Raw genomic sequence first — 24,795 nt, forward strand, 5'->3', positions numbered from 1 at the left:
GTTACTATGGTAAGTATCCGTAAATTTCACAAGTTATAATTTAACCAGAGATTAACTGAGCAGGAAAGATTGGCATGAGCTATAAAATGCCATTGACAGTGATAGCTTTATGTGTTATATTATCTTTTTCACAAAAAAAACAATCCGCAGGTCTGGAAAGTCGTATTTTAGTCTCTAGCTAGTTGCAACGGGACTTGAAGACCAGCAAATTATCAAAAAGTCTTTAATGTTTCTCGTTATCAAACGTAAGAGTCTGTTTCTGAAGTCCTGGCGGGCGTGTCATCTTGAAACAGGAAGCATTTGAAGTGAGGGTCTCGTGGCTTTCATAAACCGGGAGAACGAACGGCGTGGTCAGTGGCACGACCGGGTGGTGCGGTGTCGCGTGTGTGTACCGTGGTGCACGGCCCGGCGCTCACCGCAGTCCTGCACCATCACCACACCTGACATAACAAAGAAAATGCTCACAACATGTGGTGAGTCTCTGAAGGCATTATACCCAACAAATTTACCAAGAGAGACTCCAGGGGGAAGGAAGAAAGAAATTGGGAGAACATTAGTTATGAGGAAAGTAGAGAAGGACTGAGGGATCTGAACAAAGGGAAAGAAGCAAATATTTGCTCTATTAGGTCACGGGCAGAGCTTGCTCAGCTCGGATTACTGGCCACGTAGAGGTTTGAGTATAGGATGCTGCATTGCTCAACATCACTGTTGGGACACTCGGAGAACAGGAAAAAATACATGAATTTAACAGCCTAGTGATTTTACCCTGGTTGGTAATTGCTGTTAATTGAAACTGCCTTTTAACTTTCTCGATCACTTAAAAATAACCATCAAATTTTATTGAAATTGACTTTAAAGTACACACACAGTAAGAAGGAACCTCAAAATATGGCTTAAAGTATGTTGAATTTATATGCATTTTATCATCTATTTTTTAAAATAATTTAACTTTTTATTAACTAATATGTTTGATTAATCAACCCCCCCACCACCACCTGCTAGCCATGCTGAGCATATGGGGTCATGATGCTGACACGGAAACTGAGGTTCCTGTTTGAAAGTATCCATGTAAAGCCTCTGACTTTGCATGGCTCTGAACAGTTTTGATTATTTTATAATAAAGAGATCAATGAAAATTATTGTCTATCGTATTCATTTTTTTATTGTTGTAGGATCAATAAATGTAGCATACTGGACTTGTATCAAAATCTTCCATAGAAGACTTAAAGTCTTCTATGGACCTAGAAGCTGCAATGATATAGCTAAGTGATATCTCAAATATCTAAGGTGATATCACAAATACAGAACTGTGTGAGGTTCAAATGAAACCATTCATTTCAAAGTTATTCAGAATATGTACATACAGAAGCTTTAACAAGATGTATAGATTTCAGCATCTGTGGGTTGCATCAGGACCACCTTTTAATATAGCAGTACAGATACCAACTTTCTCAATTTCACATAAAAATGTTTAAAATGTGAGTGCTAATTTTTTAAGTCAAATTTAACATGTCTTTAACAATTTTTAAGTCTATACTCTGCCCTCAGCCCCCGATTTCAGACGTAGAAAAGGAATCTATGATATTAAATTGCATTTCACACTACGCTATGCATACCATGTGTTGGGCGCTTTTTTGAATATAGTTGACACACAGAGCTACATTAGTTTCAGGTGCACAACACAGGGATTTGACTTCTGTCTGCATTATGTCATGCCCACCACACGAGTACCCACCATCTGTCACCGCACGATGACACTGTTACGGTACCACTGACTGTATTCCCTGTGTGGTGACATTCATCCCCACGACTTATTCCTTCCATAACTGGATGCCTGTATCTCCCGATCTCCCTTTACCGTCACTGCATAATTTTTAAAGTTGCCCAAATCTATAAAAATGCCTCACCTCCCTGTGCATCTCTGTTGCTGTTGTTGTCATAGCCTTATCAGAAGCCGTCCGTCCCAGATACCCCTCTTTCCTTTGGTGCACTTGCCCTCTGACTCCACTATGCAGACACTAATGCACACCTCCCCACTTCGTGTCCTTGTTCTTTCTTGAAAATGCAGAGATGGATGTCTTCTCATTCAGGGACATCAATAGACTGTGAAGGGTTTCCCCTGCTTAGTGAATGTTCTCTGTTTTGAACTTTTGCAATCACTTCTCTATGTACATATCATGTTTCTGGGCTCTTTTATCAGACACACGCACCCAACTCATACACCTTCAATCTGATTATCAGAAATTTTTAAATTAAAATGAACATTATGTTTCCCCTTGGAGAATCTTTACAGCATTAAAATATGAAAGAACGAGCATGATATTTATAGGTAATGAATTATACATAACCAGTCTTATTTCTATTTTACATTAAACATGAGAACAGAATAGTAATATGCATGTGGGTGCTTTGTTACCACAAATCAAGTAGTTGTACAATCCCACAGCTAAACTTTGGGGCTCCAATTTTCTTCTCTTGCATTTACTTCTTATTCCTTGAGCTCAGTGAAGTTCTGGAGAATATTGGATAATCAATAAGAACATATTCAATTGGATTGTTATCTATCTTATTTACTTCCTTTTTTTACATTAATAATACTTACAGTTATTCCACTATGTTGTTTTCCACAAAGTGAGTCATTGTCTTTGCATAATTCAGCTCAGTGATGAGTAAATGTCTAGTAAACCCTATCTTTTCTTTGGAAATTCTTTTGACACTCATGGATGGTTTTGTAACAGATTTGTCAAATTAATTTACAGTTCATGAACTAATAGCTGCATTGTTTATTCAACTTTTTTTTGTTTTCTCAAAGACGAAAGACCCAGAGCTTCACCTTTTTCTCAACGATTACACCTCAGTCTTCACCGTCACACAGACCGGTATCACTCGCTACCTCACCCTACTTCAACCAGTGGACCGAGAAGAGCAGCAAACTTACACTTTTTCGGTAAAAAGATTTATTATTTATGTGTGTTCACGTACGTGTAACGGAAAGTGATGTCTGTTTAAAACTGGAGAGGTCCGTGGGGCGCCTGGGTGGCTCAGTCGTTTAAGCGTCCGACTTCAGCTCAGGTCACGATCTTGTGGTCCGTGAGTTCGAGCCCCGCATCGGGCTCTGTGCTGATGGCTCAGAGCCTGGAGACTGATTCAGGTTCTGTGTCTCCCTCTCTCTCTGCCCCTCCCCCGTTCATGCTCTGTCCCTCTCTGTCTCAAAAATAAATAAACGTTAAAACTGAAGAGGTCTGTGACTTAGGGAAAAAATGCAGTATTTTCAAGTAACTGAGAATTGAGACTATCAGTAATAAAATTCTTTACATGTGTTTCTCTTTTTTCTGTTTATAAGTTTGTACAGCTATGTTATCATTATTTACCAAAAAAAAAGGAAAATAATTTTCAAGACGAAAACAGGAAAATGAGACTTTCATTCTTCACCATGCACTTATAATTGACTTAAATTGAGATAGTATAAACTAGAATCCACAAGTAAAGAATTATTTCCTGACCCTTACTTTATTTTAATTTATTTTATGGTTTTTGTTATTACATTTTATATTTTGACATAGGGTTAGGCCAGTGGTTCTCCAGTGGGATGATCCCTGCACCCCCAACCCCTGTCCCACCCCCCACCCCCCTGCCGAGCCCTGGGAACATTTGGCAATGTCTGCAAGACAGTTTTGGTCATCACTACAGGATCTACTGGCATCAGGCAGGTAGAGCCCAAGGATGCCGATATGCATCTTGTAACACACAGGACAGCCTTCCCTCTCTCCAACAGGGAATTATCTGATGGAGGAAGCCTGGTTCAGGTTAGTTAAGAAAAAAAATGGTGAGGGGAGATTATTAAAGCTGTATATATATAATAGAATATATACATTATATTCTATATTCTATGTTCTATATATTCTATGTATTCTGTATTCTGTTACACAAACACATACATGATTTGTGGGGGTGAGAGGTGGATATAGATAAAAAGAAAATTGTATTTTCCAAATTTATGAGCCATATTTTATTCAGATATAAGAGGAAAATGAGCCAGTGGAAAGGACTTAGGACCTACAGAAGACTCCTTTCTGGAGACCCTTCTTTACACAGCAAAGCCACAGCTTCCAGAAACCCTCAGTGACATTGCGAACTTAGACACAGAGTGGATTTCAGAAGTCATTCAGAACAAAAATGGTGGCGTGGCAGTGCGGACTTTGTTTGTCAGACCTTCCTAAAATGTTAACGATGTAATTAACATAGCACTATTAAGTAACATCAAGAAGTCCTTTAAAACTGCCATTTTGTAAATTACCAGGAAAAGACATCGCATCCCTAGGGCGCCTACTTTCTTGAGTTATCAATATAAGCATGTTGGCTCTAAAAGCATCTATGGAATTATATATAAAATATGTAAAATGGAAGAATATTTTCCTATTAATTTTTAAAAATTAAATAGTAGTTAACTCCTAAGAACCAATGTTACTGGCCCGCTCCAAGTTTCTCTAAAACTTTACATATCTGCTTATTTACATGTGCTTGGAATTGAATACATTAAAAATAAAACAGAATCCTTTGTAATTGCTTCTTAATGCATTAAAGCACGTTGCTTATGTGTATTATTATAAGTTTGTTATTTCTATCAACAAAACATTTTGGCACCCTTTTAAAACTGAAATTATATATGAGAAATGCCTTAAATCATAGGACTGAATTCAGTACTGCTTATGTTTGCATGACTTATCTGTTATGTGTGTTTTTCATCCCCAAAGATAACAGCATTTGATGGTGTGCAAGAAAGCGAGCCAGTTATTGTCAATATCCGGGTGATGGATGCAAATGATAACACTCCAACCTTCCCTGAAATATCCTATGATGTCTACGTTTATACAGACATGAGCCCCGGGGACAGCGTCATACAGGTAACTACCCATATGGTACAAGGCGCTATGCAAAACAGTTGTTTCCATGGGCATTGTATAATGCGACGCTTCAGAAATTGCTTAAGAAATGAAAACGAGGGGCACCTGGGTGGCCTAGCTGGTTAGCGTCTGACTCTTGATCTCGGCTCAGGTCATGATCTCACAGTTTGTGAGTTCAAGCCCTACATCAGGCTGTGTGCTGACAGTGCAGAGCCTGCTTGGGATTCTGTCTCTCCTTCTGTCTGACCCTAGCCTGCTTGTGCTCTCTCTCTCTTTCTCAAAATAAATAAACTTACAAAAAAAAAAAAGGAAATGAAAATGAAGTTAAGACTCATTATATGGCATAATCTGGCTTAAAAAGCTTGAGACTTATGTTTACTTGTCACATAAAAATGTATTTATATTGACTTTAAAGGAGAATTAACTCTTCCTCGAGGGCTTTTGGGATAGTAGAGTCTAGTACTTTCCAAACTGGCTGTACTGCGGAATTATCTAGGGAGATGTTTAGAAACACAGACAACCAAGATGTCACTTCACCTTTCTGGAATCTGAGGTTCTATGAGCAATACTTCGGTTATTGATATTAAAATAATAAACCCGAGGGGTTCAGTGTCCAGACACATAAAGACCACTGATGTAGATTGTCCTCAAAATCTGAGAATCAGATTCAATAATTTTAAGTTAGTTTCAGGCCAGGAAGGCCATGATTCTGTATACTTTTTAGAGCATTTGAATGGCTCCAAACTGTTACTAAATGACATATTGTATATTATATAAGTATATCATAATGATACGTAATAATGTATATATAATGCATACTAAATATGCATTAGTATAATATATAATTAATGCACATAACTCAATTTACGTGTCCACACGTCTTAGCATATAGCATATATAAATAGTTCAGAATAGTAGAGCATCAGCCTAAAGACCCTGACGACAAACGTAAGCCTTCACGTGCGCCTCCCGATTCCCCCGGCTCCGCGTTTGCCTTCTTTTCCTTTGCACGTGCTTTGCTCCTGAACCACCAGCTCACCTAACCGAAAGCGTGTGGCTTCCTCTTTCTCACTTCCTCCAGTTAGCCGCTTCCCTTCCATGTACAGCTTGATGAGCCTCCTTGTCCTTCACATCGTTTCCCTTCTGAGGACGCATGCCTTGGCGGTGTTCATCCTTCCTTGATGGTCCCTGCTCTTGCACCCCACCTGGACACAGTGCTGTGCAGCCACGCTTCTGTGATCCACTGCTGTGACACAAAACGCTCATCACACCTCGTCCCACATCATCACTCCTCATCGGTGTGAGACATTAGGGAAGAAACGGTTCACGTTCTTCTCACTGCACACTGTTTTCTGTCGCCCAAGAGTACTCTTCTTAACCCAGACTTTGCAAGGCTGGCCCACTTTCTTCGTACAGAACTCTGCCCAAAATGTCACCTCCTCAGAGAAAACTTCCCTCGAGGCTTAGTGCTGACCCCCTTCCAGTTCACACACTCTCTGTGACTCCCCTTCTCAAATGATCCTATTTTCTTCTCTCTTGCCCTCACCCCACGCTGAAGACCCCAAGAGGTCAGTGTCTTTTTTTTTTTATCACCGTGCTGCCTCAACACGCAAGACGTATCACCCATGCGGTACCTAGTCATCCAAAGGATGAATTGTTACCAAATTCACATGGCGCTGTTGTTAACGATAGTCTAGAAATAATTCCGTGCTATCTCTCTTTTATTCATCGGATTAAGATATACTTTCTTGGGTGATAAAAGGGATGACATTATAGCATGGACAGTGGAAATTCACATGTACGCACTTCCATGCGTGGATACCCCCTGCTGTGTATGGCAGTGGAGAAAAGGCCACAGTACATTTTATTCCTATCTTGCTTATGGCATGTGTCATATTGATGGAATCCACCCTTTCAGCCGTTTGTCTTGAGGGCAGAACTCTCAAGACAATTAAAAATTAGTTTATAGCATCCACATCAATAGTGCCTAGCATATCACAGGTGCTCAATAGAGTTGATGCTTAATATGTTTATTCCAGGATGACAGGAAGGAGACATGTGGACAAGCAGAATGAATGGGAGGGTATAAACACATTGGCCTCTATTTCTAGTTGATTGGTGGACCTCAAGAACTACATTTGTCTTTACCCAGGCACTTAAATGGGCAGCAACATTGCAGTGTATACAGATAAAGGAATGACACTCGTTGTCATGTTCTTATTTAATTAGACCTGATTCTTATCTCTATAATAACATAATTGGAAGTAAAAGTAAGTTTATACATAAAAAAAAAAAAAGCCAGCAGGGAGCTGGAAAGTGTAACTAAGAAAATGATAGCAATTATGTGGTGGAACTATATCTCAAAAAATGTCTGCCTTGGGGGATCAAAAGCTGATTTCTGGCATTTGCTGGCTGAAACAGTTAATTTCCCTATGTATCTCTTTATAAAATAGATCTTTCTTTGCCTTTAAAGATTCATATTTAAATAACTTCCTGAACCATGCAGATTATGAAGATAGAGTGTCATTTGTGTTTATATGGCTCTATCTTTAAAAGTTACTTAAGCACCAAGAGATAAAGACTTATAATTAGTATTTTAAATGTTATTCCTGGCATGTGGTAAAAGAGTGGCATGGCTATAAAACATCCTTCAAGGGCCTGGAAATAAAAGGAAATCGATTTCCTATTGAGAGAAAAATGTGTAAACAAAGCAAAATGATTTAGAACTGGGACCTGTCCCTGCCTCATAAGAATGACAAAATAAATTCTGTGCTGCACCCACCCAGCCCTCGCCAGCCCTGTCTTTCCACATTGACCCAGCACGGTATCACCTCATTTACTTTTAGTTACTATTCTGGTGTCGGAAAGAGTAAGAACATTAGAAGCAAAGGTGACAGTGAACAGAGACTGTCCAGCAGAGAGCTCCTTGGATAACAGATTTTAAGTACATTTTATTTATTTTTATTTTTTTATTAACTTGTTTTATTTATTTATTTTTTAAATTTACATCCAAATTAGTTAGCATATAGCGCAACAATCATTTCAGGAGTAGATTCCCTAGTGCCCCTTACCCATTTAGCCCATCCCCCCTCCCATAACCCCTCCGTAACCCTCAGTTTGTTGTCCATAGTTATGAGTCTCTTCTGTTTCATCCCCCTCCCTGTTTTTATATTATTTTTGTTTCCCTTCCCTTATGTTCATCTGTTTTGTCTCTTAAGGTCCTCATATGAGTGAAGTCATATGATTTTTGTCTTTCTCTGACTGACTGATTTCACTTGGCATAATACCCACTGTGGAAAATAGTATGGAGGTTCCTCAAAAAACTAAAACTAGAACTACCCTACGACCCAGCAATTGCACTACTAGGATACTACTGGGTATCCACAGGATACGGGTGTGCTGTTTCGAAGGGACACATGCACCCCCATGTTTATAGCAGCGCTATGTCAACAATAGCCTAAGTATGGAAAGAGCCCAAATGTCCATCGATGGATGAATGGATAAAGAAGATGGGGTATATATATACAATGGAGTATTAGTCGGCAATCAAAAAGAATGAAATCTTGCCGTTTGCAACTACGTGGATGGAACTGGAGGGTATTATGCTAAGTATATTTTAACCAGGGCATTCCGAATCTATCATTTTCAATGTGGCCCCGAGACTGCCTTGGCCTGAGGAAGTACATTCTCAATTATTCCAGCACCTTCTTGGTGGAAACATCCTTGACTGCGAGAAGCAGATAGGTTAGGCATAAAGGTGTGAGTAATCAGGTCCTTATAAATTGGTCCTCTGACTTTATATCTCTGATGCCTGAGTATTGAAACAGGAACAGCGTGATTCTCATGTGTATGGGTCCTGAGCACCCCGGCCCTGCCCCGCCAGGGCAGTGCTGTCACAAAACACCATCTGCACCTTCCATACCTGGAAATGAGGTGCAATCAGAGTACTAGCACACCTCGTCTTGAGGGGGAAGTTGGTGGCATGAGTGAGAATGATTTTTGGCCTGAAAGAGCTTTTTGTAGGCCATCAGTGAAACTCTGCAGGTTTGGCACCAACGAATATCATGCTGTGTTGTCTTAGGTCTCATTTCACACATTGCTGGTTTTCTCGAAACACCAACTGCTGTGTATTAAAGATACAGATCTTGGTATGTAATTTTAATATTTTGAAGATGTAGATTTTCGTATCAGTAGTTAAGTCTAGTCCATACTCTATGGGTGCTATTCTTAAAATTGTACAACTTTCATTGGTGTTCTTGATCCTTAATGAATATAGAGATATTCCTGAGCAGCCTTTAAAAATATCAGTCAGGGAGCACCTGGGTGGCTCAGTCGGTTGAGTGACCGACTTCAACTCAGGTCATGATCTTGCAGTCTGTGTGTTCGAGGCCCGCATTGGGCTCTGTGCTGACGGCTCAGAGCCTGGAGCCTGCCTCAGATTCTGTGTCTCCCTCTCTCTGCCCCTTCCCCGCTCATCCTCTGTCTCTCTCTGTCTCAAAAATAAATGAAAGTTAAAAAAAAATTTAAAAAAATATCAGGCAGTTAAGCGTCCAACTTTGGCTCAGGTCATGATCTTATGGTTTATGAGGTCAAGCCCCACATTGGGCTCTGTGCTGACAACTCAGAGCCTGAAACCTGCTTTGGGTTCTGTGCCTCCCTCTTTCTCTGCTCCTCCCCCACCCCTCTCTCAAGAAATAACCATTAATTTTTTTTTAAATATTGATGCCTAGACTTCACCCTGAGATATTTTTATATATGTGATCTGCCAATCACAGTAGAGCCACTGTGAGAGGTTTGATTTAACAAAACAAAGCAGCTCTAATATGCAGCCCGTTTTGAGAAAACCCATCTTGAGCCCTCCCAGTGTTTCACACGTGTGAAAATTGGAATCCCTAATGTATCAAGATGGAGTCTTACGTGGTGCTGAGTCCTTGGCTCCTTACCCCCGTCTTTCCATTTTTCTCGTTCTTCAGTTCCCATTTTCTTCTGTCCTGCTTCTTACTCATCCTCCCCCCTTTTCCTCACCTTCACCCATGCTCTACTAATAATTCCATTTCTTTCCATTTCCCTCCACTACAGCCATGTCCCCTCTGTATGACGCCATCCCGTTGGTCTGTCACTGTTCCTGAGTCTCCCCATGTGCTGGTCTCCATGCCCTTCCCAGGTCCAGCCTCACACTGCCTTCCCACCCTGACCCATCCAGGCACTTGGACTGATTGATGCATTTGCAGAACTGATTAACTTATTTCCTTATAATTATTCATTGGTATTATTTTCTTTCACTGACGTGGTACCATGAGAAGCATACAAAATTGCAAATCACGTGAGTCCATCTTTAATTGTCAAATACAAGAGCACTTCTCCCTCCTCCATCGGGGCAAAGCTCTCATCTGTACCGTTTCATAGTAAACCTCCCTGGTGACTGAGGTACTTTGTCGCTGGCTCCCTGTTCACGTCTCATTCTTTAAATATTAACATTCTCCAGAAATCAACGTGCAGTTTTCTGTGTCCTGTATTCCCATGTTGTTAGTCATTAGCGCTATGCATACTCACACCTCCCAAAGGTAAATGCCCCGTGGCCACCTGAACATCAAGCTGGTGCTCAAGTATCCGTTGCACGTTGGTAATGCAGGCTTCTGACAGGCACTTCAGATTGGACATACTCCGAGATAAATGAGCTAATCCATCATCTTTCATCTAATACGGAAACACAGACTCACACACACGCATCCTGTCTTCTTAGGCAGCCGCTACATTGGGACGGGCCCAGTGAGCCTAAGATCATACAGTCCTTAGCAGCAAGCTCAGATTTCTGTTTTGTATCCCCTCCTTCACCTACACAGATCCAGATGTCCAGGTTCTGGAATTTCTATTTCAAAATGGATCTGCCATTACTTCCCTTTCTGTGTCTATGCCCTGTGGTGAATTAGGCTACTACAGGGGACTCTGACCCATAACCCTATTTCTGAAGATGCCTCACGCCCCTCCCACAGGTGGTTGTTCCAAAACACGAGGCAGGACGGGTCCTCACCCGAGGAAGGGCCCAATCTCTATGCGTGTCGTCTAGCACATCTCTGTCACACCTCAAATATGTTCGTCTTCTCCTGGCACATCCCTCCGTGTAATTGACTTTGACATCATATAGAGGGTTTTATTTTGTTCGTTTTGTTTAACTTCAGCATGAAATATTACCGACATCTTTGAAATTTCAAGGTTTGAACGAAATTATATCTTGCACAGTTCAAATGTTACTTTTTAGAGGTTTTTTTTTTCCTTTTTAATTTTGTTAATGTTTATTCATTTTTGAGAGACAGAGAGACAGGGCACAAGCTGGGTAGGGGCAGAGAGAGAGGGAGACACAGAAACTGAAGCAGACCCCAGGCTCCGAGCCGTCAGCCCAGAGCCCGACGCGGGGCTCGAACCCACAAACCGCGAGATCGTGACCTGAGCCTAAATTGGATGCCTAACCGACGGAGCCACCCAGGTGTCCCTCAAATGCTATTTTCTAAATAAAGCCTTCATTTCTCTAGCAAGTCGGAATGAATTGTTCCTTTCAGCATACTCCCACACATCCATCTGGCAACGGTTATCTGGCTCACGTTTTACCGCAACTTGCAGTAAGGTTGGCGCCTACACGCCTGTCCCCCTGCTGAACTGTAAATTCCTTTAGGACAGGAACTCTTCATGATGTCTAACCACCACTGGTCAGCACATCACTTCCTCACGGTAGGGCTTCGCCAGATAGCCATGGAATGTATTCCCCCAAAGCTTTCCCAGTCAGTCTAGAAAAAGCCTCATTCTACAAACACATTTTGTTTCGCTTCAGAATTCCCACTGCCATTCAGAGTGTTATCCCCCAGGGCCCTCTCTCTAAGTCCACAGTTTCAGCCAGGCTACGCCTTTATTGCGCTTCATGTAGAAAACAGTCCAGTGGGGTGCGTGGGTGGCTCAGCTGGTTGGGTGTCTGACTGCAAGCGGTTCATGAGTTCAAGCCCTCGAGATCCCTGCCGACAGTGCCTAACTGGCTTCGGATTCTCTATAAAACCCCCCTCCCTGCCCCTCTCCTGCTTGCTCGCTCTCTCTCTCTCTCTCTCTCTCAAAAATAAATAAACATTGAAAAATATATATTTTAGGAAGCACTCTGCACTGAAGATGTTGCTGATACATTTAACTTAGGCTGTGTCACAGGTCACTGCATATTAGAGCTTGAAACTACTTTGAAAATATTTCTTGTTCACATCATCATTCAATAAAGAATTTGAGTCGATACACTGATACATGATTGGTCCAAATTCACAACGTTTATAAGTGACAGAGTTGACACCGAATCCAATTTAAAGACAAGAGATTCTGGAGCCCAACTACCTGTGTCCCCACTTCGGATCCTTATGTGTCTCCATACAAAGAGCTTAGTCATCTCTGCTTTCATTTTCTAACCTGCAAAAGGTGATAATTATAGTATCAGCTTCACAAAGGTGTTCCGAGCTTTAATTAGTTATATAAACTACTGCTACACTTGTACTTGAAAATATGTCTCGTATAAATGTTATCTAGTTATTATTATTATTGAATTATTCTCATGGAATATATAAAGCATTTATGATTATTAATAACCTTTACTGCCTTATCTGTATATATCCTTCTCTGTTATGGGTACTAGTTAGTACTATGTGGAGGAACATACACACTACACATAAAATTATATATTAAAATGATTTTTCATAATTTCCAACATTATAAAGAAAATTAGGATAAACCCATGTCATATATCAATGCCTTTTGACAATTTATTTTATGTCAAATAATGACATTGTTCTCTGTGGTGAATGTGTGTGTTGTGTGTGTGTGTGTGTGTTTGGGTTTGTGATATCATGACTAACGTCTGAGGGGTATATTTATTTAAAATCTTGGTGGAATTTAGTATTTCAGCAAATACCTGATAGATTTGATGAGCAAACCTTACAAAAATGTAAGCATATTTTTACATTTGTAAAAAAAAATTCATTTATTTTTGGTATTTGAAACAATTTAAATTTTTTAAATTTATCTTTAACATTTATTTTTGAGAGACAGAGACAGAACACAAGCAGGAGAAGGGCAGAAAGAGAGGGAGACACAGAATCCAAAGCAGGCTCCAGGCTCTGAGCTGTCAGCACAGAGTCCGACGCGGGGCTCCAACTCACGGACTGTGAGATCATGACCTGAGCCGAAGTCAGACCCTTAACCGACTGAGCCACCCATGTGTCCCTGAAACAATTTAATTTTAATGAAGACCATACAATTTCTTACCCAAGCCCACTTGCATTAGAATGAGAATATATGCCTAAAATCACAACTCTTAATTTATATGGGTTAGTTGCCCATGTCGAATTCGAAACCTCATTACGCCATCTGTATTTTGTTCATGTGGATGAGATTTCGCACCTGTGAAAAAGCACCACCTTCCCTTTAGGTGCTCAGGTTTGAAAGCGGAGTCATTCCTGGCACGTTATTTACTCCCTCCTCTCTGTCGGTTACCAAGTCCTACTGGTTCCTCCTTATGTACGAGCCAAATGCGCCTGCTCGAGTCTTTTCCCACAGCCTCTATCCTCCCAAGAGCTGCCTTCATCATTCATGCTGACCAGGCGGGCCCTTCTTTGGGCTTCATTCTATCTCCTGTCTTCCCTTCTCCATTTGGCAGCCACAGGACTCTTGCAAACCTGAAAGCAAATCAATCATTGCCATGCTGATGCCTTTGGTGATTTCCCACAACTCTAGGAATAGAGGTCAGTCACTGTCTCACATGACCTGTCTGCTGATTACTCTCCAGTTTGATTCTTACCAACTGCTTTTCTCTTGTTCTTTGAATGCTTCTACTTCTATGCATATGCTGGTCATCATTAAGATCTCAGTTTAAGTGTCTCTTCCTCAAAGAAGCCTTCTAGGACTCCCTTCCTAAATTATACTCCCTCTTTATCCCAGAGCATCCTGATTCTTCCTTCATAGCATATTTCAGAATTTCTTATTCTAATGTTAATTATCTGTTTCTCACATTAATAGTTAATAAGCTCAAATGCAGCGTAGACTTGGTTAGTTTCTCTCTCTGTCTTGTTTCACTAGAATTTGTATTCGACATCTGGCACAACACCTGGTACATAGTAAACCTTTTATACATTTTTATTTAATGAACAAATGGATAAAGGGATTAATGGATGTGGGTAAAATAAGTGTTCTTTAATTTATTGTATGGCTGTTGGGAAATTATCTATGTTTCAGGTTAAAGTGATTTAAAAACTAATCAACTAAACTTCAGGTGTATTTGCATTCTTGAATAGCATCCTAGAACGTAGTACTTTCTAGCTTGATTAGTCAGAAGAATTTTTCCAGTGAAAGCTCTTGAGAGGCTAAACAATCTGACGGAAAACATGTCATGAGAAAGTAATCACATATGCTTTAGAGAAGCAAAGAGGAATAATTAACACACTTACTGGAAAATCACTCATTGTGTTGAGTATCATAAGGAGAAAAGGAACCACTAACATTTAATTTCTGACCTTCAGTCATAGGGAAAAAGGGAATATATTTTTTGTTTTATCATGATGATAAATATGGCTCGGATAATTCAGCTGAACATTATGAAATGTTTTAACATGTGAATGGCTCTTAAGACCCCAGGAGTTATGTTGTGTAGAGTAAGCTTTCCCATTTGATAAACTTGGGGGAAATATTAATGAAATCAATACAGTGATCACCAACATCTGCATTTTTAACTTGTATATGTAAAAATTAATTCTTGCATTTGGCTTTTATATTATTTTTCAATCATCATCCCCCTTCCCTGATATATATAGAAACCCAGATTTTCAAAGAAAATCTATTTGTAAAGGCAATTAAGTTAATTTACTTTTATATTTATCTAGCATGTTTTGGATTGTCACAGTGAAAGCTGTCCGTGGTGAATTTCAATAAGTAATGCTTAAATGCTTGCATCTTTATAAAGCTTTTTGTTTAATTGTATGTGATTGCTTTTAATATCATCTACATTGTACATTTTAAATTCTGACAATATTATTTCTCATCATTACAGTTCTACATATTTCTGGTTTACTAGGTAATTGATTTGAAATTTAGAAACTAGAAGAAATAAAAATGTTTAATATATATATATATATATATATATAATATATATATATATTTTCTTTATACCAAAGTATGTTACCTTTTTTTTCCAGCTATTGTTTCAAACAAAGAATAAAGGTCTCTTCTCCCCTCAACTCCCTCTTGCAGTAAATTATGCTACAATGTCAAAGCATAATCATTTGAGTATAAGAAAAATACTTGCATATTGAGACATTTCAAAGATAGGGAATCTTAGGAAAAAGCCAATATTTCAAATAGAGCAGAGGAGATTTCTTGGAAGCATAGTAAACTTCCTCATTCAGTTTGGCAAATAAAACAAGCAAAAATACCATTGAACAAGCCCTAATATACATGCATGTTACAAACACATGTTAAATATGTATTTTCTTAGACAAATTATAATTTAATTTATATAGATTTTTATGTGCCTGGTGCTAACCTAGATGCTCTGGAAAAGGATGAAGAAAGTGCTAACCCCTGAGGAGTTCCATATATATTGTAAGAGGTCATCTCCATTCACAGTGGAGTCACCAGAAAATATCTCAAACCGGGGCACCGGGGAGCTCAGTCGGCGAAGCGTTCGACTTCGGCTCAGGTCATGATCTCGTAGTTCATGAGTTCAAGCCCCGCGTCGGGCTCTGTGCTGAGAGCTCAGAACCTAGAGCCTGCTTCGGATTCTGTGTCTCCCTCTCTCTCTGCCCCTTCCCCGCTCATGCTCTGCCTCCCTCTTTCAAAAATAAACATTAAAAAAATTTTTAAGAAAATATCTCAAACCATTATTGAATTTCTTTTAAGTTTATTTATTTATCTTGAGAGAGAGACAGAGAAAGAGAGGGAGGGAATCCCAAGCAGGCTTTGCACTGTCAGCACAGAGCCCAATATGGGGCTCAAACCCATGAACTGTGAGATCATGACCTGAGCTGAAATCAAGAGACAGACACTTAGCCAAGTCGGCTACCCAGGCCCCACAAACCACTATTGAATTTTCTATATTACATGGAAAAGAATGAGAATATTATGAGTGTCCTTTAGAACATGAGTGGGGAGGATGGTTTGTTAGGGCCTGAGCAGCTGGGAGGGCTTCATTGCCTGAACCTATGAGGACAGTCAGTGCACACAGGCAGGGAAGGGGGTGTGAGGTTATTGGAGATGGATGCGTACAACCAAAGGTAAGGGAGATACCACTCCTAATGCCGGTGGAGAGGAGAGGAACTGAATGGTAAAAGTTTTGCCTTTCTTTCACTAAGCCAAGTATGCACTGCTTTGTTCCCCAAGTTCCTGTCTTTATAGGCATTTCTGCCTGTAGGCAATTCAGCATTGTAGACAGTGGAAGATTTATTAAAGAAGTATTTTACATAGGGTCCTTCAATTGATGAGTTAAGGCATGGGCTGTGTCAACTTATGGAAGCCAACTTTGAGGAAATCTGTATTCGAGGTAATGAGGTAGGAACTGAGCATGAGAGAACGTACAGGCTTGAAAGCATCTAAGGTCTACAGTTCACAGTCTCAGAGTTTGAGTAATGAGATTCAGTGAGGCTCTACACAAGGATTATGAAGTCGCCACAGAAAGGGAGCAAGCCCTCCAAATTCTCAGGCAATATAAAGAAACACTTTTAAAAGTCTTACTGTTGCAGCTTTATTCTTGGGCTTTTTATCGGGGATAGGAACACCTAAGAGAGTAACCATCTCCAGTAACAACCCTTTTAATGGTCCCTAAAATATTAATGATCATGGTGGTGTTAATGGTGTTCATACCTCCTCCTGAATTATACACCTGAAAGATACCTTTGCTAAACACCCACTCAACTGACGTGACTGCCATCTTAGATTAGTCTGGGACGTGCCCAACAGGAGAGGGCTGATTAGTAGCCCCATATGCTTTTTAGCTTCAAAGTTCACATTAAGGCTGCAGAGAGCATAATGTGGAGATGACTAGATTGCCCAGTTTGCTTGACCAGAGGCAATGGTCTTAGGTTCAGACTGACTGCCAACCTTGAGATCCAATAGGCCTCTTGTAGCTCCAAGTTTATTTAGCTTCAGGTTAGGATACAGGGCAGTTAACAATGTAACTTGTATGACAATAGCCTAGTGGAAGTCTTGTTTCTAAATACAATTTCTAATGTCTTCTAAATCATCCACACTCAGGATATTTTACCCCCTTGATACATATACCTGAGGCATTCTCCTGAAATTTTTGTTATAGCAACTTCTATAATACCTAATAAATAAAAGCAGACTTCCTAGAACACTGGTAAGCACGAGAATATGTTTTATCCAGTAAGGAGTTAGAATTCCCTCTGCAAAATACATTTCCGACTATATCTTTCCCTAAGTAGATTACCTAATATTTCTTCAACATTTTAAAGATTAGTTATTTCCTTCATCCGTTTTTACTTACACCTTTTCATAAGTGTTAATAGTGATATTCAACTCTGTATGAAAGTTTTTCAAACATAAATTAACATAAATTAAATTCTTTCTCCAACAAATCTCTCTCCACGGTTATTACCTAGCTGGTGAGTTTTAGGTTGCCTTTCCAAATAATCTTTCTTTTTTTTTTTTTTTAATTTTTTTTTCAACGTTTTTATTTATTTTTGGGACAGAGAGAGACAGAGCATGAACGGGGGAGGGGCAGAGAGAGAGGGAGACACAGAATCGGAAACAGGCTCCAGGCTCTGAGCCATCAGCCCAGAGCCTGACGCGGGGCTCGAACTCACGGACCGCGAGATCGTGACCTGGCTGAAATCGGACACTTAACCGACTGCGCCACCCAGGCGCCCCCCAAATAATCTTTCTATCCAGGAAATCAATATCCACTCAAGTTTCATTTTGATCTGACTGCATAAGTGAACCTGAAATCCTTTATTATATCATAGAGCTGAGGCCAAGAGGTTAAACATTTAACACAGCACACTTCATTTAATATTGCTATGTTATTTTCTCCACTTTCCAAAAAAAAATCAGGTTTTTCTCACATACCATGCATTTTTCAATACCAGAGTAAGCAGTAGAGACTATCTCTCAGGAAACTCTGGGTTTCATCTGGTCTGGCATCATAACCATACACCATCCCCCAGGTATAAGTTTTCACAGACATAAGCTTCTGGGCATCATCTTAGCGTACCAGGCATTTGTCTCTCATGAGACAATACTGTGTTAACCTCGAATCTGTCCAAACCACACAAAAGGTACCCTGGAGAGCTACATTTCCAAGTGATCCCAGGTGGGTCTTCTACGTTGGCTTCATACAAAAGCCAAATGCAGTGGCCTCCTCTAGCATCAGCCACAACTCAATATCACATCTGAGAGGAGCCATTGACAGGGTTATATTCTTGCTCTGAAGTGTTCTCTCAGAGAAAAGTATAACGATATGCTTCCTTTAAATCTTTGTTTATTCTCATTCCATATTCTACATTTTTACCTGGTTTACCTTTTATTACTCTTCTTAACACAGGCTCAGCATTCCAGAGTGGGATTTGCTGATCGTGTTCTACCTTTGTTCCCTAAGGCTGATGTTTCCTTGCCTTCCAGAACTTTCCCTTCTGTCCATTCCCAGGAAGAAGGGGTAGGTTTGAAAAGGTGTCATGGAATAACATGGAGCTGAAGACAATTAACCTGAGAGTAGAGGAGGTCATAGTGGTTTCAAAGATAGAAACACCTGTTTATGAAATACAACCAAGACCTAAACTTTGAAATGTGCATTGGAAGGAAGAAAGAAAGGAGAAAAGTGAATCAAATCACAAGACAAGGAATGAATAATTAGAATGGTTCTGGTAGGCCTGAATGATATCCTGTCAATGCATTAGAAAGGCAAAATGGGTAAGGATGGGTAAAGATTCTACATTCCTTCGTAATTTTGGAGAGCATCATTGAGCATAATTTACATGTCCTAATACACATTCATCATCAGGGTGATTTTCTAGTAAATTTAGACACTTATGTAACAGTGACCACAATCCAGGTCGAAACATCATCATCACCCAGAATGGCTCCTTGCCATTAATGCCGTTAATACTCCCCCCAGCCCTGACCCTGGGGCCCTAGTTCTGCTTTTTATCTCTAAAAAAATGTGCCTTGTCTAAAAGTCTCAAAAATATGGAATCGTACAACATGCGGTAATCTTTTTCGGGGGAGGAGAGGTGGTGTCTTTCATTTAGCATGACTCAATAGTATATTTAGTAGCAGCACTGTGACTGTATTTAGCCATCTATGTTGTAGCGTGACTCAGTACTGTAGTTCTCTTTCTTGGAATTTCTCAGTAGTCTTCCATTGTATAAAAACACCAGGTTTTATTAATCTGTTCAGCAACTGATGAACATTTGAACTGTTCCAGTTTGGGAGAATATGAATAACGTGGCTATGAATTCTCTGTAGGCCTCCCTATGGACACACACTTTTTTATTTCTACTGGGTGTATATGTAGATACCTGGAGTAGACTTGCTCAGTCATGTAAGAGATACGCACTTACCTTTTCAAGAAACTGCCAAACTCCTTTCCAAAGCGACTGTACCGTTTTACATGTCCACATCATCACTGACACTTGGTATCGTCAGTCTTTATTAAGCCCACCATAGCAGGTACCTTGCCCTATCTCATTGTGGTTTTAATTTTCATTTCCTGAAGGAGTCTTGATTTTGAGATCTTTTCATGTGCCTGTTAGTGATTTTTCTATTTTTGATGTAATGTCTATTCAAATCATCTGCCCATTTTCTTATTTGTACTGCTTATCTTCTTCATATTGACTTGTAATTCTTCTTTGTAAGTTATGACCACAAGTCCATTATCCGATATATGATTACTACATACTTTCTCAAAGTCTGTGTTGTGTCTCTCATATTCTTAGCAGTGGTTTTAAAAGATGAAAGCTTTTAATTTTGAGAGAGTTTAATTTATTATTATTTTTTCTTTTTTTGTGTATCATGCTTTTGGTGTCATTTTTGAGAAGGTTTTGCCAAGTAAGTTCATGAACATTTTCTGTTATCATCTGTGAGGCTCATACTCTTAGCTTTTATGTTGTACAAGTGATCCATTTTAAATGCTGTGACATAAAGGTTTCAGTTCATCTCTATTTTTTTAATCTTCTGCATAGAAATATCTAATTGTCTCACCATGTAAAAACTATCTTTTCATCCTTGAATTACCATGGTATCTTTGTTGGGAATCAGTTAGCCATAAATGGAAGAGGTTATTTCTGAACTTCTGTTCCATTAATCTATATGTTTACTTTATTCCTAAGCCACATTGTCTTGATTATTGTAGGTTGATAGTATATTTTGAAATCATATAGTATAAGTCTTTTTAAATTATTTATCTTTTCTAAAATTCCTGTGGCTATTCTGGGTCCCTTATATTTCCATAGAAATTTTAGGATTAACTTGACAAATTCTACAAAACAAAGCCTGATAAGGATATTGGTAGAGGTTATAGTGAATTTATAAATCAAATAAATTGTGGAGAATTTCCATCTTAAGTATTGAATCTCTCAATCCGTGAACATGGACTCTCTTTCCATATACTTTTACATTTATCTCAGCAATGTTGTAGATTTTGGTGTGTACATTTTGCACATATTTTGCTAAATTTATTCATAGTTATTTTGTCATTTTTGAAGCCATCATGAATGGAAATATTTTATTTTGGGATTGCTCACCACAAATGTAAAAAAAGAAAGAAAATGCAACAGATTTTGTTTAGCCTTGGTAGTCATTTGCTAGCTTTCATGGTTTCTTGTAGATTACTTAGCATTTTCTACATAGATAACCGTATCTTCTTCAAATAAGTATGGTTTTACTTCATCCTAACAATCCAATGCCTTTTATTATTTTTGTTCTTTTTTTTTTAATTTTTTTTTTCAACGTTTTTTATTTATTTTTGGGACAGAGAGAGACAGAGCATGAACGGGGGAGGGGCAGAGAGAGAGGGAGACACAGAATCGGAAACAGGCTCCAGGCTCCGAGCCATCAGCCCAGAGCCCGACGCGGGGCTCGAACTCACGGACCGCGAGATGGTGACCTGGCTGAAGTCGGACGCTTAACCGACTGCGCCACCCAGGCGCCCCTATTTTTGTTCTTTTACATACTTTATTGCACTGCCTGGAACCTCCAGTACAATGTTGAATAGAAGTAGTGAGAGCATCCTTTTTGTGCTCCTGATCTTAGGGGAAAGTATTGAGCCCTTATCTTTAAGTATAATGCCAGCTTTTGGTGGCTTTGTAGATAGTTTTTGTCACGTTGAAGAAGTTTCCTTCTATTTCTAGTTTGTTGAATCACCTTTTTTGAAAATGGACAGTTTTACCAATTGCTTTTTCTGTATTTATTGAGATTATCATGTGGTTCCATCCTTTGTTTCATCAATATGATGTATTATATAAATGATTGAATGTCTTTATTTTGCCTTCAATTTGAAGGATTGTCTCACCAGATATATTATACTTGGTTGACAGAGGGTGGTTGTTTTTCATCCCAACCCTTTGAATATGTCATTCCTATGCTTACTGACCTCTATTATTTGTAATGAGAAGTCAGCCGTGAATGACACATTGTTTCCTTTTATGAAATGAGTCCTTATTTTTTTTCTGCTTTTAAGATATTCTTTGTGTTTCAGCAATTTGGGTGTGATGTGTCTAGGTGCACTTCTTCTTTGTATCTATTATTCAGATCCATGGACCTCTTAGTTCTTGACAGAAACTCTCTCCCTGAGCAAACTTTAGTTCAGCTATGGTGAGCCTTTTCAATTAGGCCTCATGGTTGGGCCTTGTCTTTGGTCGGCCCAGCCCAGTTTCAGCAAGAATCCTGTTCCCCTCGTTATAGACAGCCCCTAACCTCAGTATCCGATCAAATCCCTCATTGCCTACCCTGGTATCTGATCACCCTCGCCTGCCTTCTGCAAAAATCCTGCTAAGTTGTTTTAACAAAAATCCCCCTACACTTGATGTCTTCCGTTAATAATTTTCCATCCACTCTGGTCAATAGCTGGAAGTCCTCAGCTGGAGTTGAGCTGAGCCCTCCTTCTCCCCTATGCTGATAGTCCTGACACATATCACAAAGGGCCTGGACAATGCCTTCCTTACCATGTTAGCAAGTGTCAGAATAATTTTTTGTTTAACGATCTCTAGATTTATTTTTTAATTACCACGTTTGTTTTAACTCTATATTGTAGTACTTCTGGATCTTGATATGAACTATGAAGTGTTTTTGTTTTCTTTTAATAACGTATACAGACTTCATCTGCTGAACCTGTCTCTGTTAGGTTTGTGACTCCTAACGTCTGTGCATGATTTTTGCTTTGATTCTTATTTTCAATTTTTAGCTGGCTTTTTAGGAGTTGTTCTTGTTTCTCTATATCTTAATGCCAGCCAGTGATTTCCACTGAGGTTTGCACAAACACCTTTACCGGTTGATCTGAGCGGAGGTTGGGCTGAGCACAGAACGTTCAGGCCGTGCTCAGGGTGTCCTGTCGGCATGGAGATTCCCCAAGCCTTCCCATGTCTCCTGTCTGCATGCTAGTAGTTTCAGACATGAACAGAGCCTGTATAGCCCTTCTATTGGGCTCTCATTATCTGTATTTTCTGCTAAATTTCTGGCTTGGTCCCAGCTTACTTCAGCTGAGACACCCCCAACTCCACAACTCCTATGGGCAGAGCTGAGAAGATTCCTCACTCATTTCCCACTGTGCTTCAGTCTTTTTTTTTTTTAATATAATTTATTGTCAAATTGGTTTGTTCTTGGGTCTTTTAACTCCACACCAGATTCTGTCTATCTTGTGTTAAAGCAGATCTGCTGCTTTTCATGGCCAGCCCTGCTTTTATAAACCTTCTGTGCCAAACCTTCTGTACTTGAGGGATGTGGGGGGTAGAGTGACACCCAAGCACAAAGGCCACTGACCCCTGCTTTCCTTCCCTAATGTCGCAACAGTTTTTCATGAATAATTTCTCTCAATTCTCTACTTCAGTGAATTTGTAGAGCTCTAAGTGGTGTTTTTGATAATTTTGCTTAGATTGTTACTTTTTGGGAAGGGATTATCCAGTCTCCTCCTACCACAAGAGCCAGAAGTCCTGCCTCCTAGATGCCCCTTTGAAAGAGCAGTTTCAGTCAGGAGTAGTGATGGGGCCACGTGTATTGTATAAAGGAAGGAGTAGAATTTTGAAAATAGGGATTCCTGTGATGAATTGGAGAGAAACACATGAATTAAATAACATAAAGGCATTGTATTAACAGGAAGAAAGCACTTTTTTTTCTTTCTACTGAAATAATTTCAGTGAATATTTTCATGAATCAATTACAAGTCGTGATTGTAATTTATGTTTATCAGAGGAAAATTCCATATATTTTTATATCACTTCTATGCAAATGTATTCATTTTATAAGACCCTACATTTCATACTAGGCATCGTCTATGTGTCTAATAAGAACTGTAAGATAACAGATGTGCTGGGGCACTGAGTCCTTGTTCTGCTGAATTAAATAATCAAAGGGGATTATTTCAGTAATCCCTTACTGTCTGAAGAGAATTGGAAAATCACAAATTGTTTAGCAAAAGCATAATTCTGCAACATATCACACAAGCCTTCAAGAACTGCACTTGTGATATTTTCACAAATAGGCCAAGAGAGAAACAGAAGAATAACCTACATTAAATGCAAAATACAAAATGAAAGGAATCCGGCATGACATACTGGGAAACAGAAGTGAATGTCGGGTGACCCAATGCGGTCTTGTCTGCCTTGGCTAAAACTCAAACTAGACCAGCCCCAGACACTATCTGAGGTTCTTGAAATGACATAGAGTGCCTTTCACAGTGAGTATTTCCTAAGGAAGTCCTCACCGCAGCACCATCCCTGTATACTCTCCAGGTGAAATGCATTGGAGGCTGGAATACCAAGAAATTCCTTATTAATAGATTATCTCCCTTAATAATAAAAAGCACTAGATTGAAACGGATATCCAGGTGGTGAGGGTCCCAGAGTGAACACTTTGCGTCATCAGGCAGCAGAAGGCTATGGGAGAGCTGGAGCCTGTGCGCGCCACAGACAAGTACGGCCACATTCTTCATTATCGGACTGGTGTCTGTGCTGTTGACCACAACTTTTCCTCCTTCAAATTTATTTTGTTCTCTAAGTCAGGTGTGACTGTTTTGATCCATTTTTTGGAGATAAGCACAGTTGTAATTTTTGTCATAAATAAGAACCATTCAATGAATTCACCGCTATTCTCTGTAAACTTCTGACCCACCATGATGGCATTCTCTCTGGATTTTCCTACCATATGGATCAGATCTCAAATACCAGTAAATCCTTTCAGTATTCAGTTGTCACACACTGATTCAAGTTCATCACTTGCCTCTACATGTCGCCCTTCTTCGTCACGTGTTACTCTTTCTCCAGGTCATCACATTCAGGGTCCCCAAGACCCTTATCCACTCCCCTTTCCTCAGGGTCCTCACACATGCCCTTCCCTTTTCCAATGACTGTGTGTAATCCATCTTCTTCAATCATGTGCCCATCTTTCACTCCCAACTTCCATGTGACCCATGCCAATGGGCTTTCACACCTACCCTGTAGCTCACTCATTGTTTATGTTCATTTCTAGTAGTACTTGCCACAACATGTCAGTATAGATGCCCTAGTTTTATTAATAATTTTCTTCTGTTGGAGTGCCTGGGTGGCTCAGTCGGCTAAGCGTCTGACTTCAGCTCAGGTCATGATCTCACAGCTTGTGAGTTCGAGCCCCGCATCGCTCTCTGTGCTGACAGCTCGGAGCCTGGAGCCTGCTT

General features: G+C 39.7%; 1 protein-coding gene across 17 annotated transcripts in view; it reads left to right on the top strand.

Annotated features, from left to right (window-relative positions):
- PCDH15 (protocadherin related 15) overlaps window positions 1-24,795 on the top strand; it is a 789,181-nt gene that overhangs the window by 445,402 nt on the left and 318,984 nt on the right. For all 17 annotated transcript variants that reach the window (XM_047088664.1, XM_047088665.1, XM_047088662.1 and 14 more), the window contains 2 exons: window positions 2,813-2,947; window positions 4,755-4,904. In XM_047088664.1, the coding sequence (XP_046944620.1) occupies window positions 2,813-2,947; window positions 4,755-4,904 (285 nt within the window). The remainder of the gene's footprint in view (window positions 1-2,812; window positions 2,948-4,754; window positions 4,905-24,795) is intronic.

Source organism: Lynx rufus, unplaced genomic scaffold, assembly GCF_022079265.1.
Source record: "Lynx rufus isolate CCGP_SWC_20201006 ecotype Redwood Valley unplaced genomic scaffold, mLynRuf1.p SCAF_25, whole genome shotgun sequence".
NCBI classification, from domain to species: domain Eukaryota; kingdom Metazoa; phylum Chordata; class Mammalia; order Carnivora; family Felidae; genus Lynx; species Lynx rufus.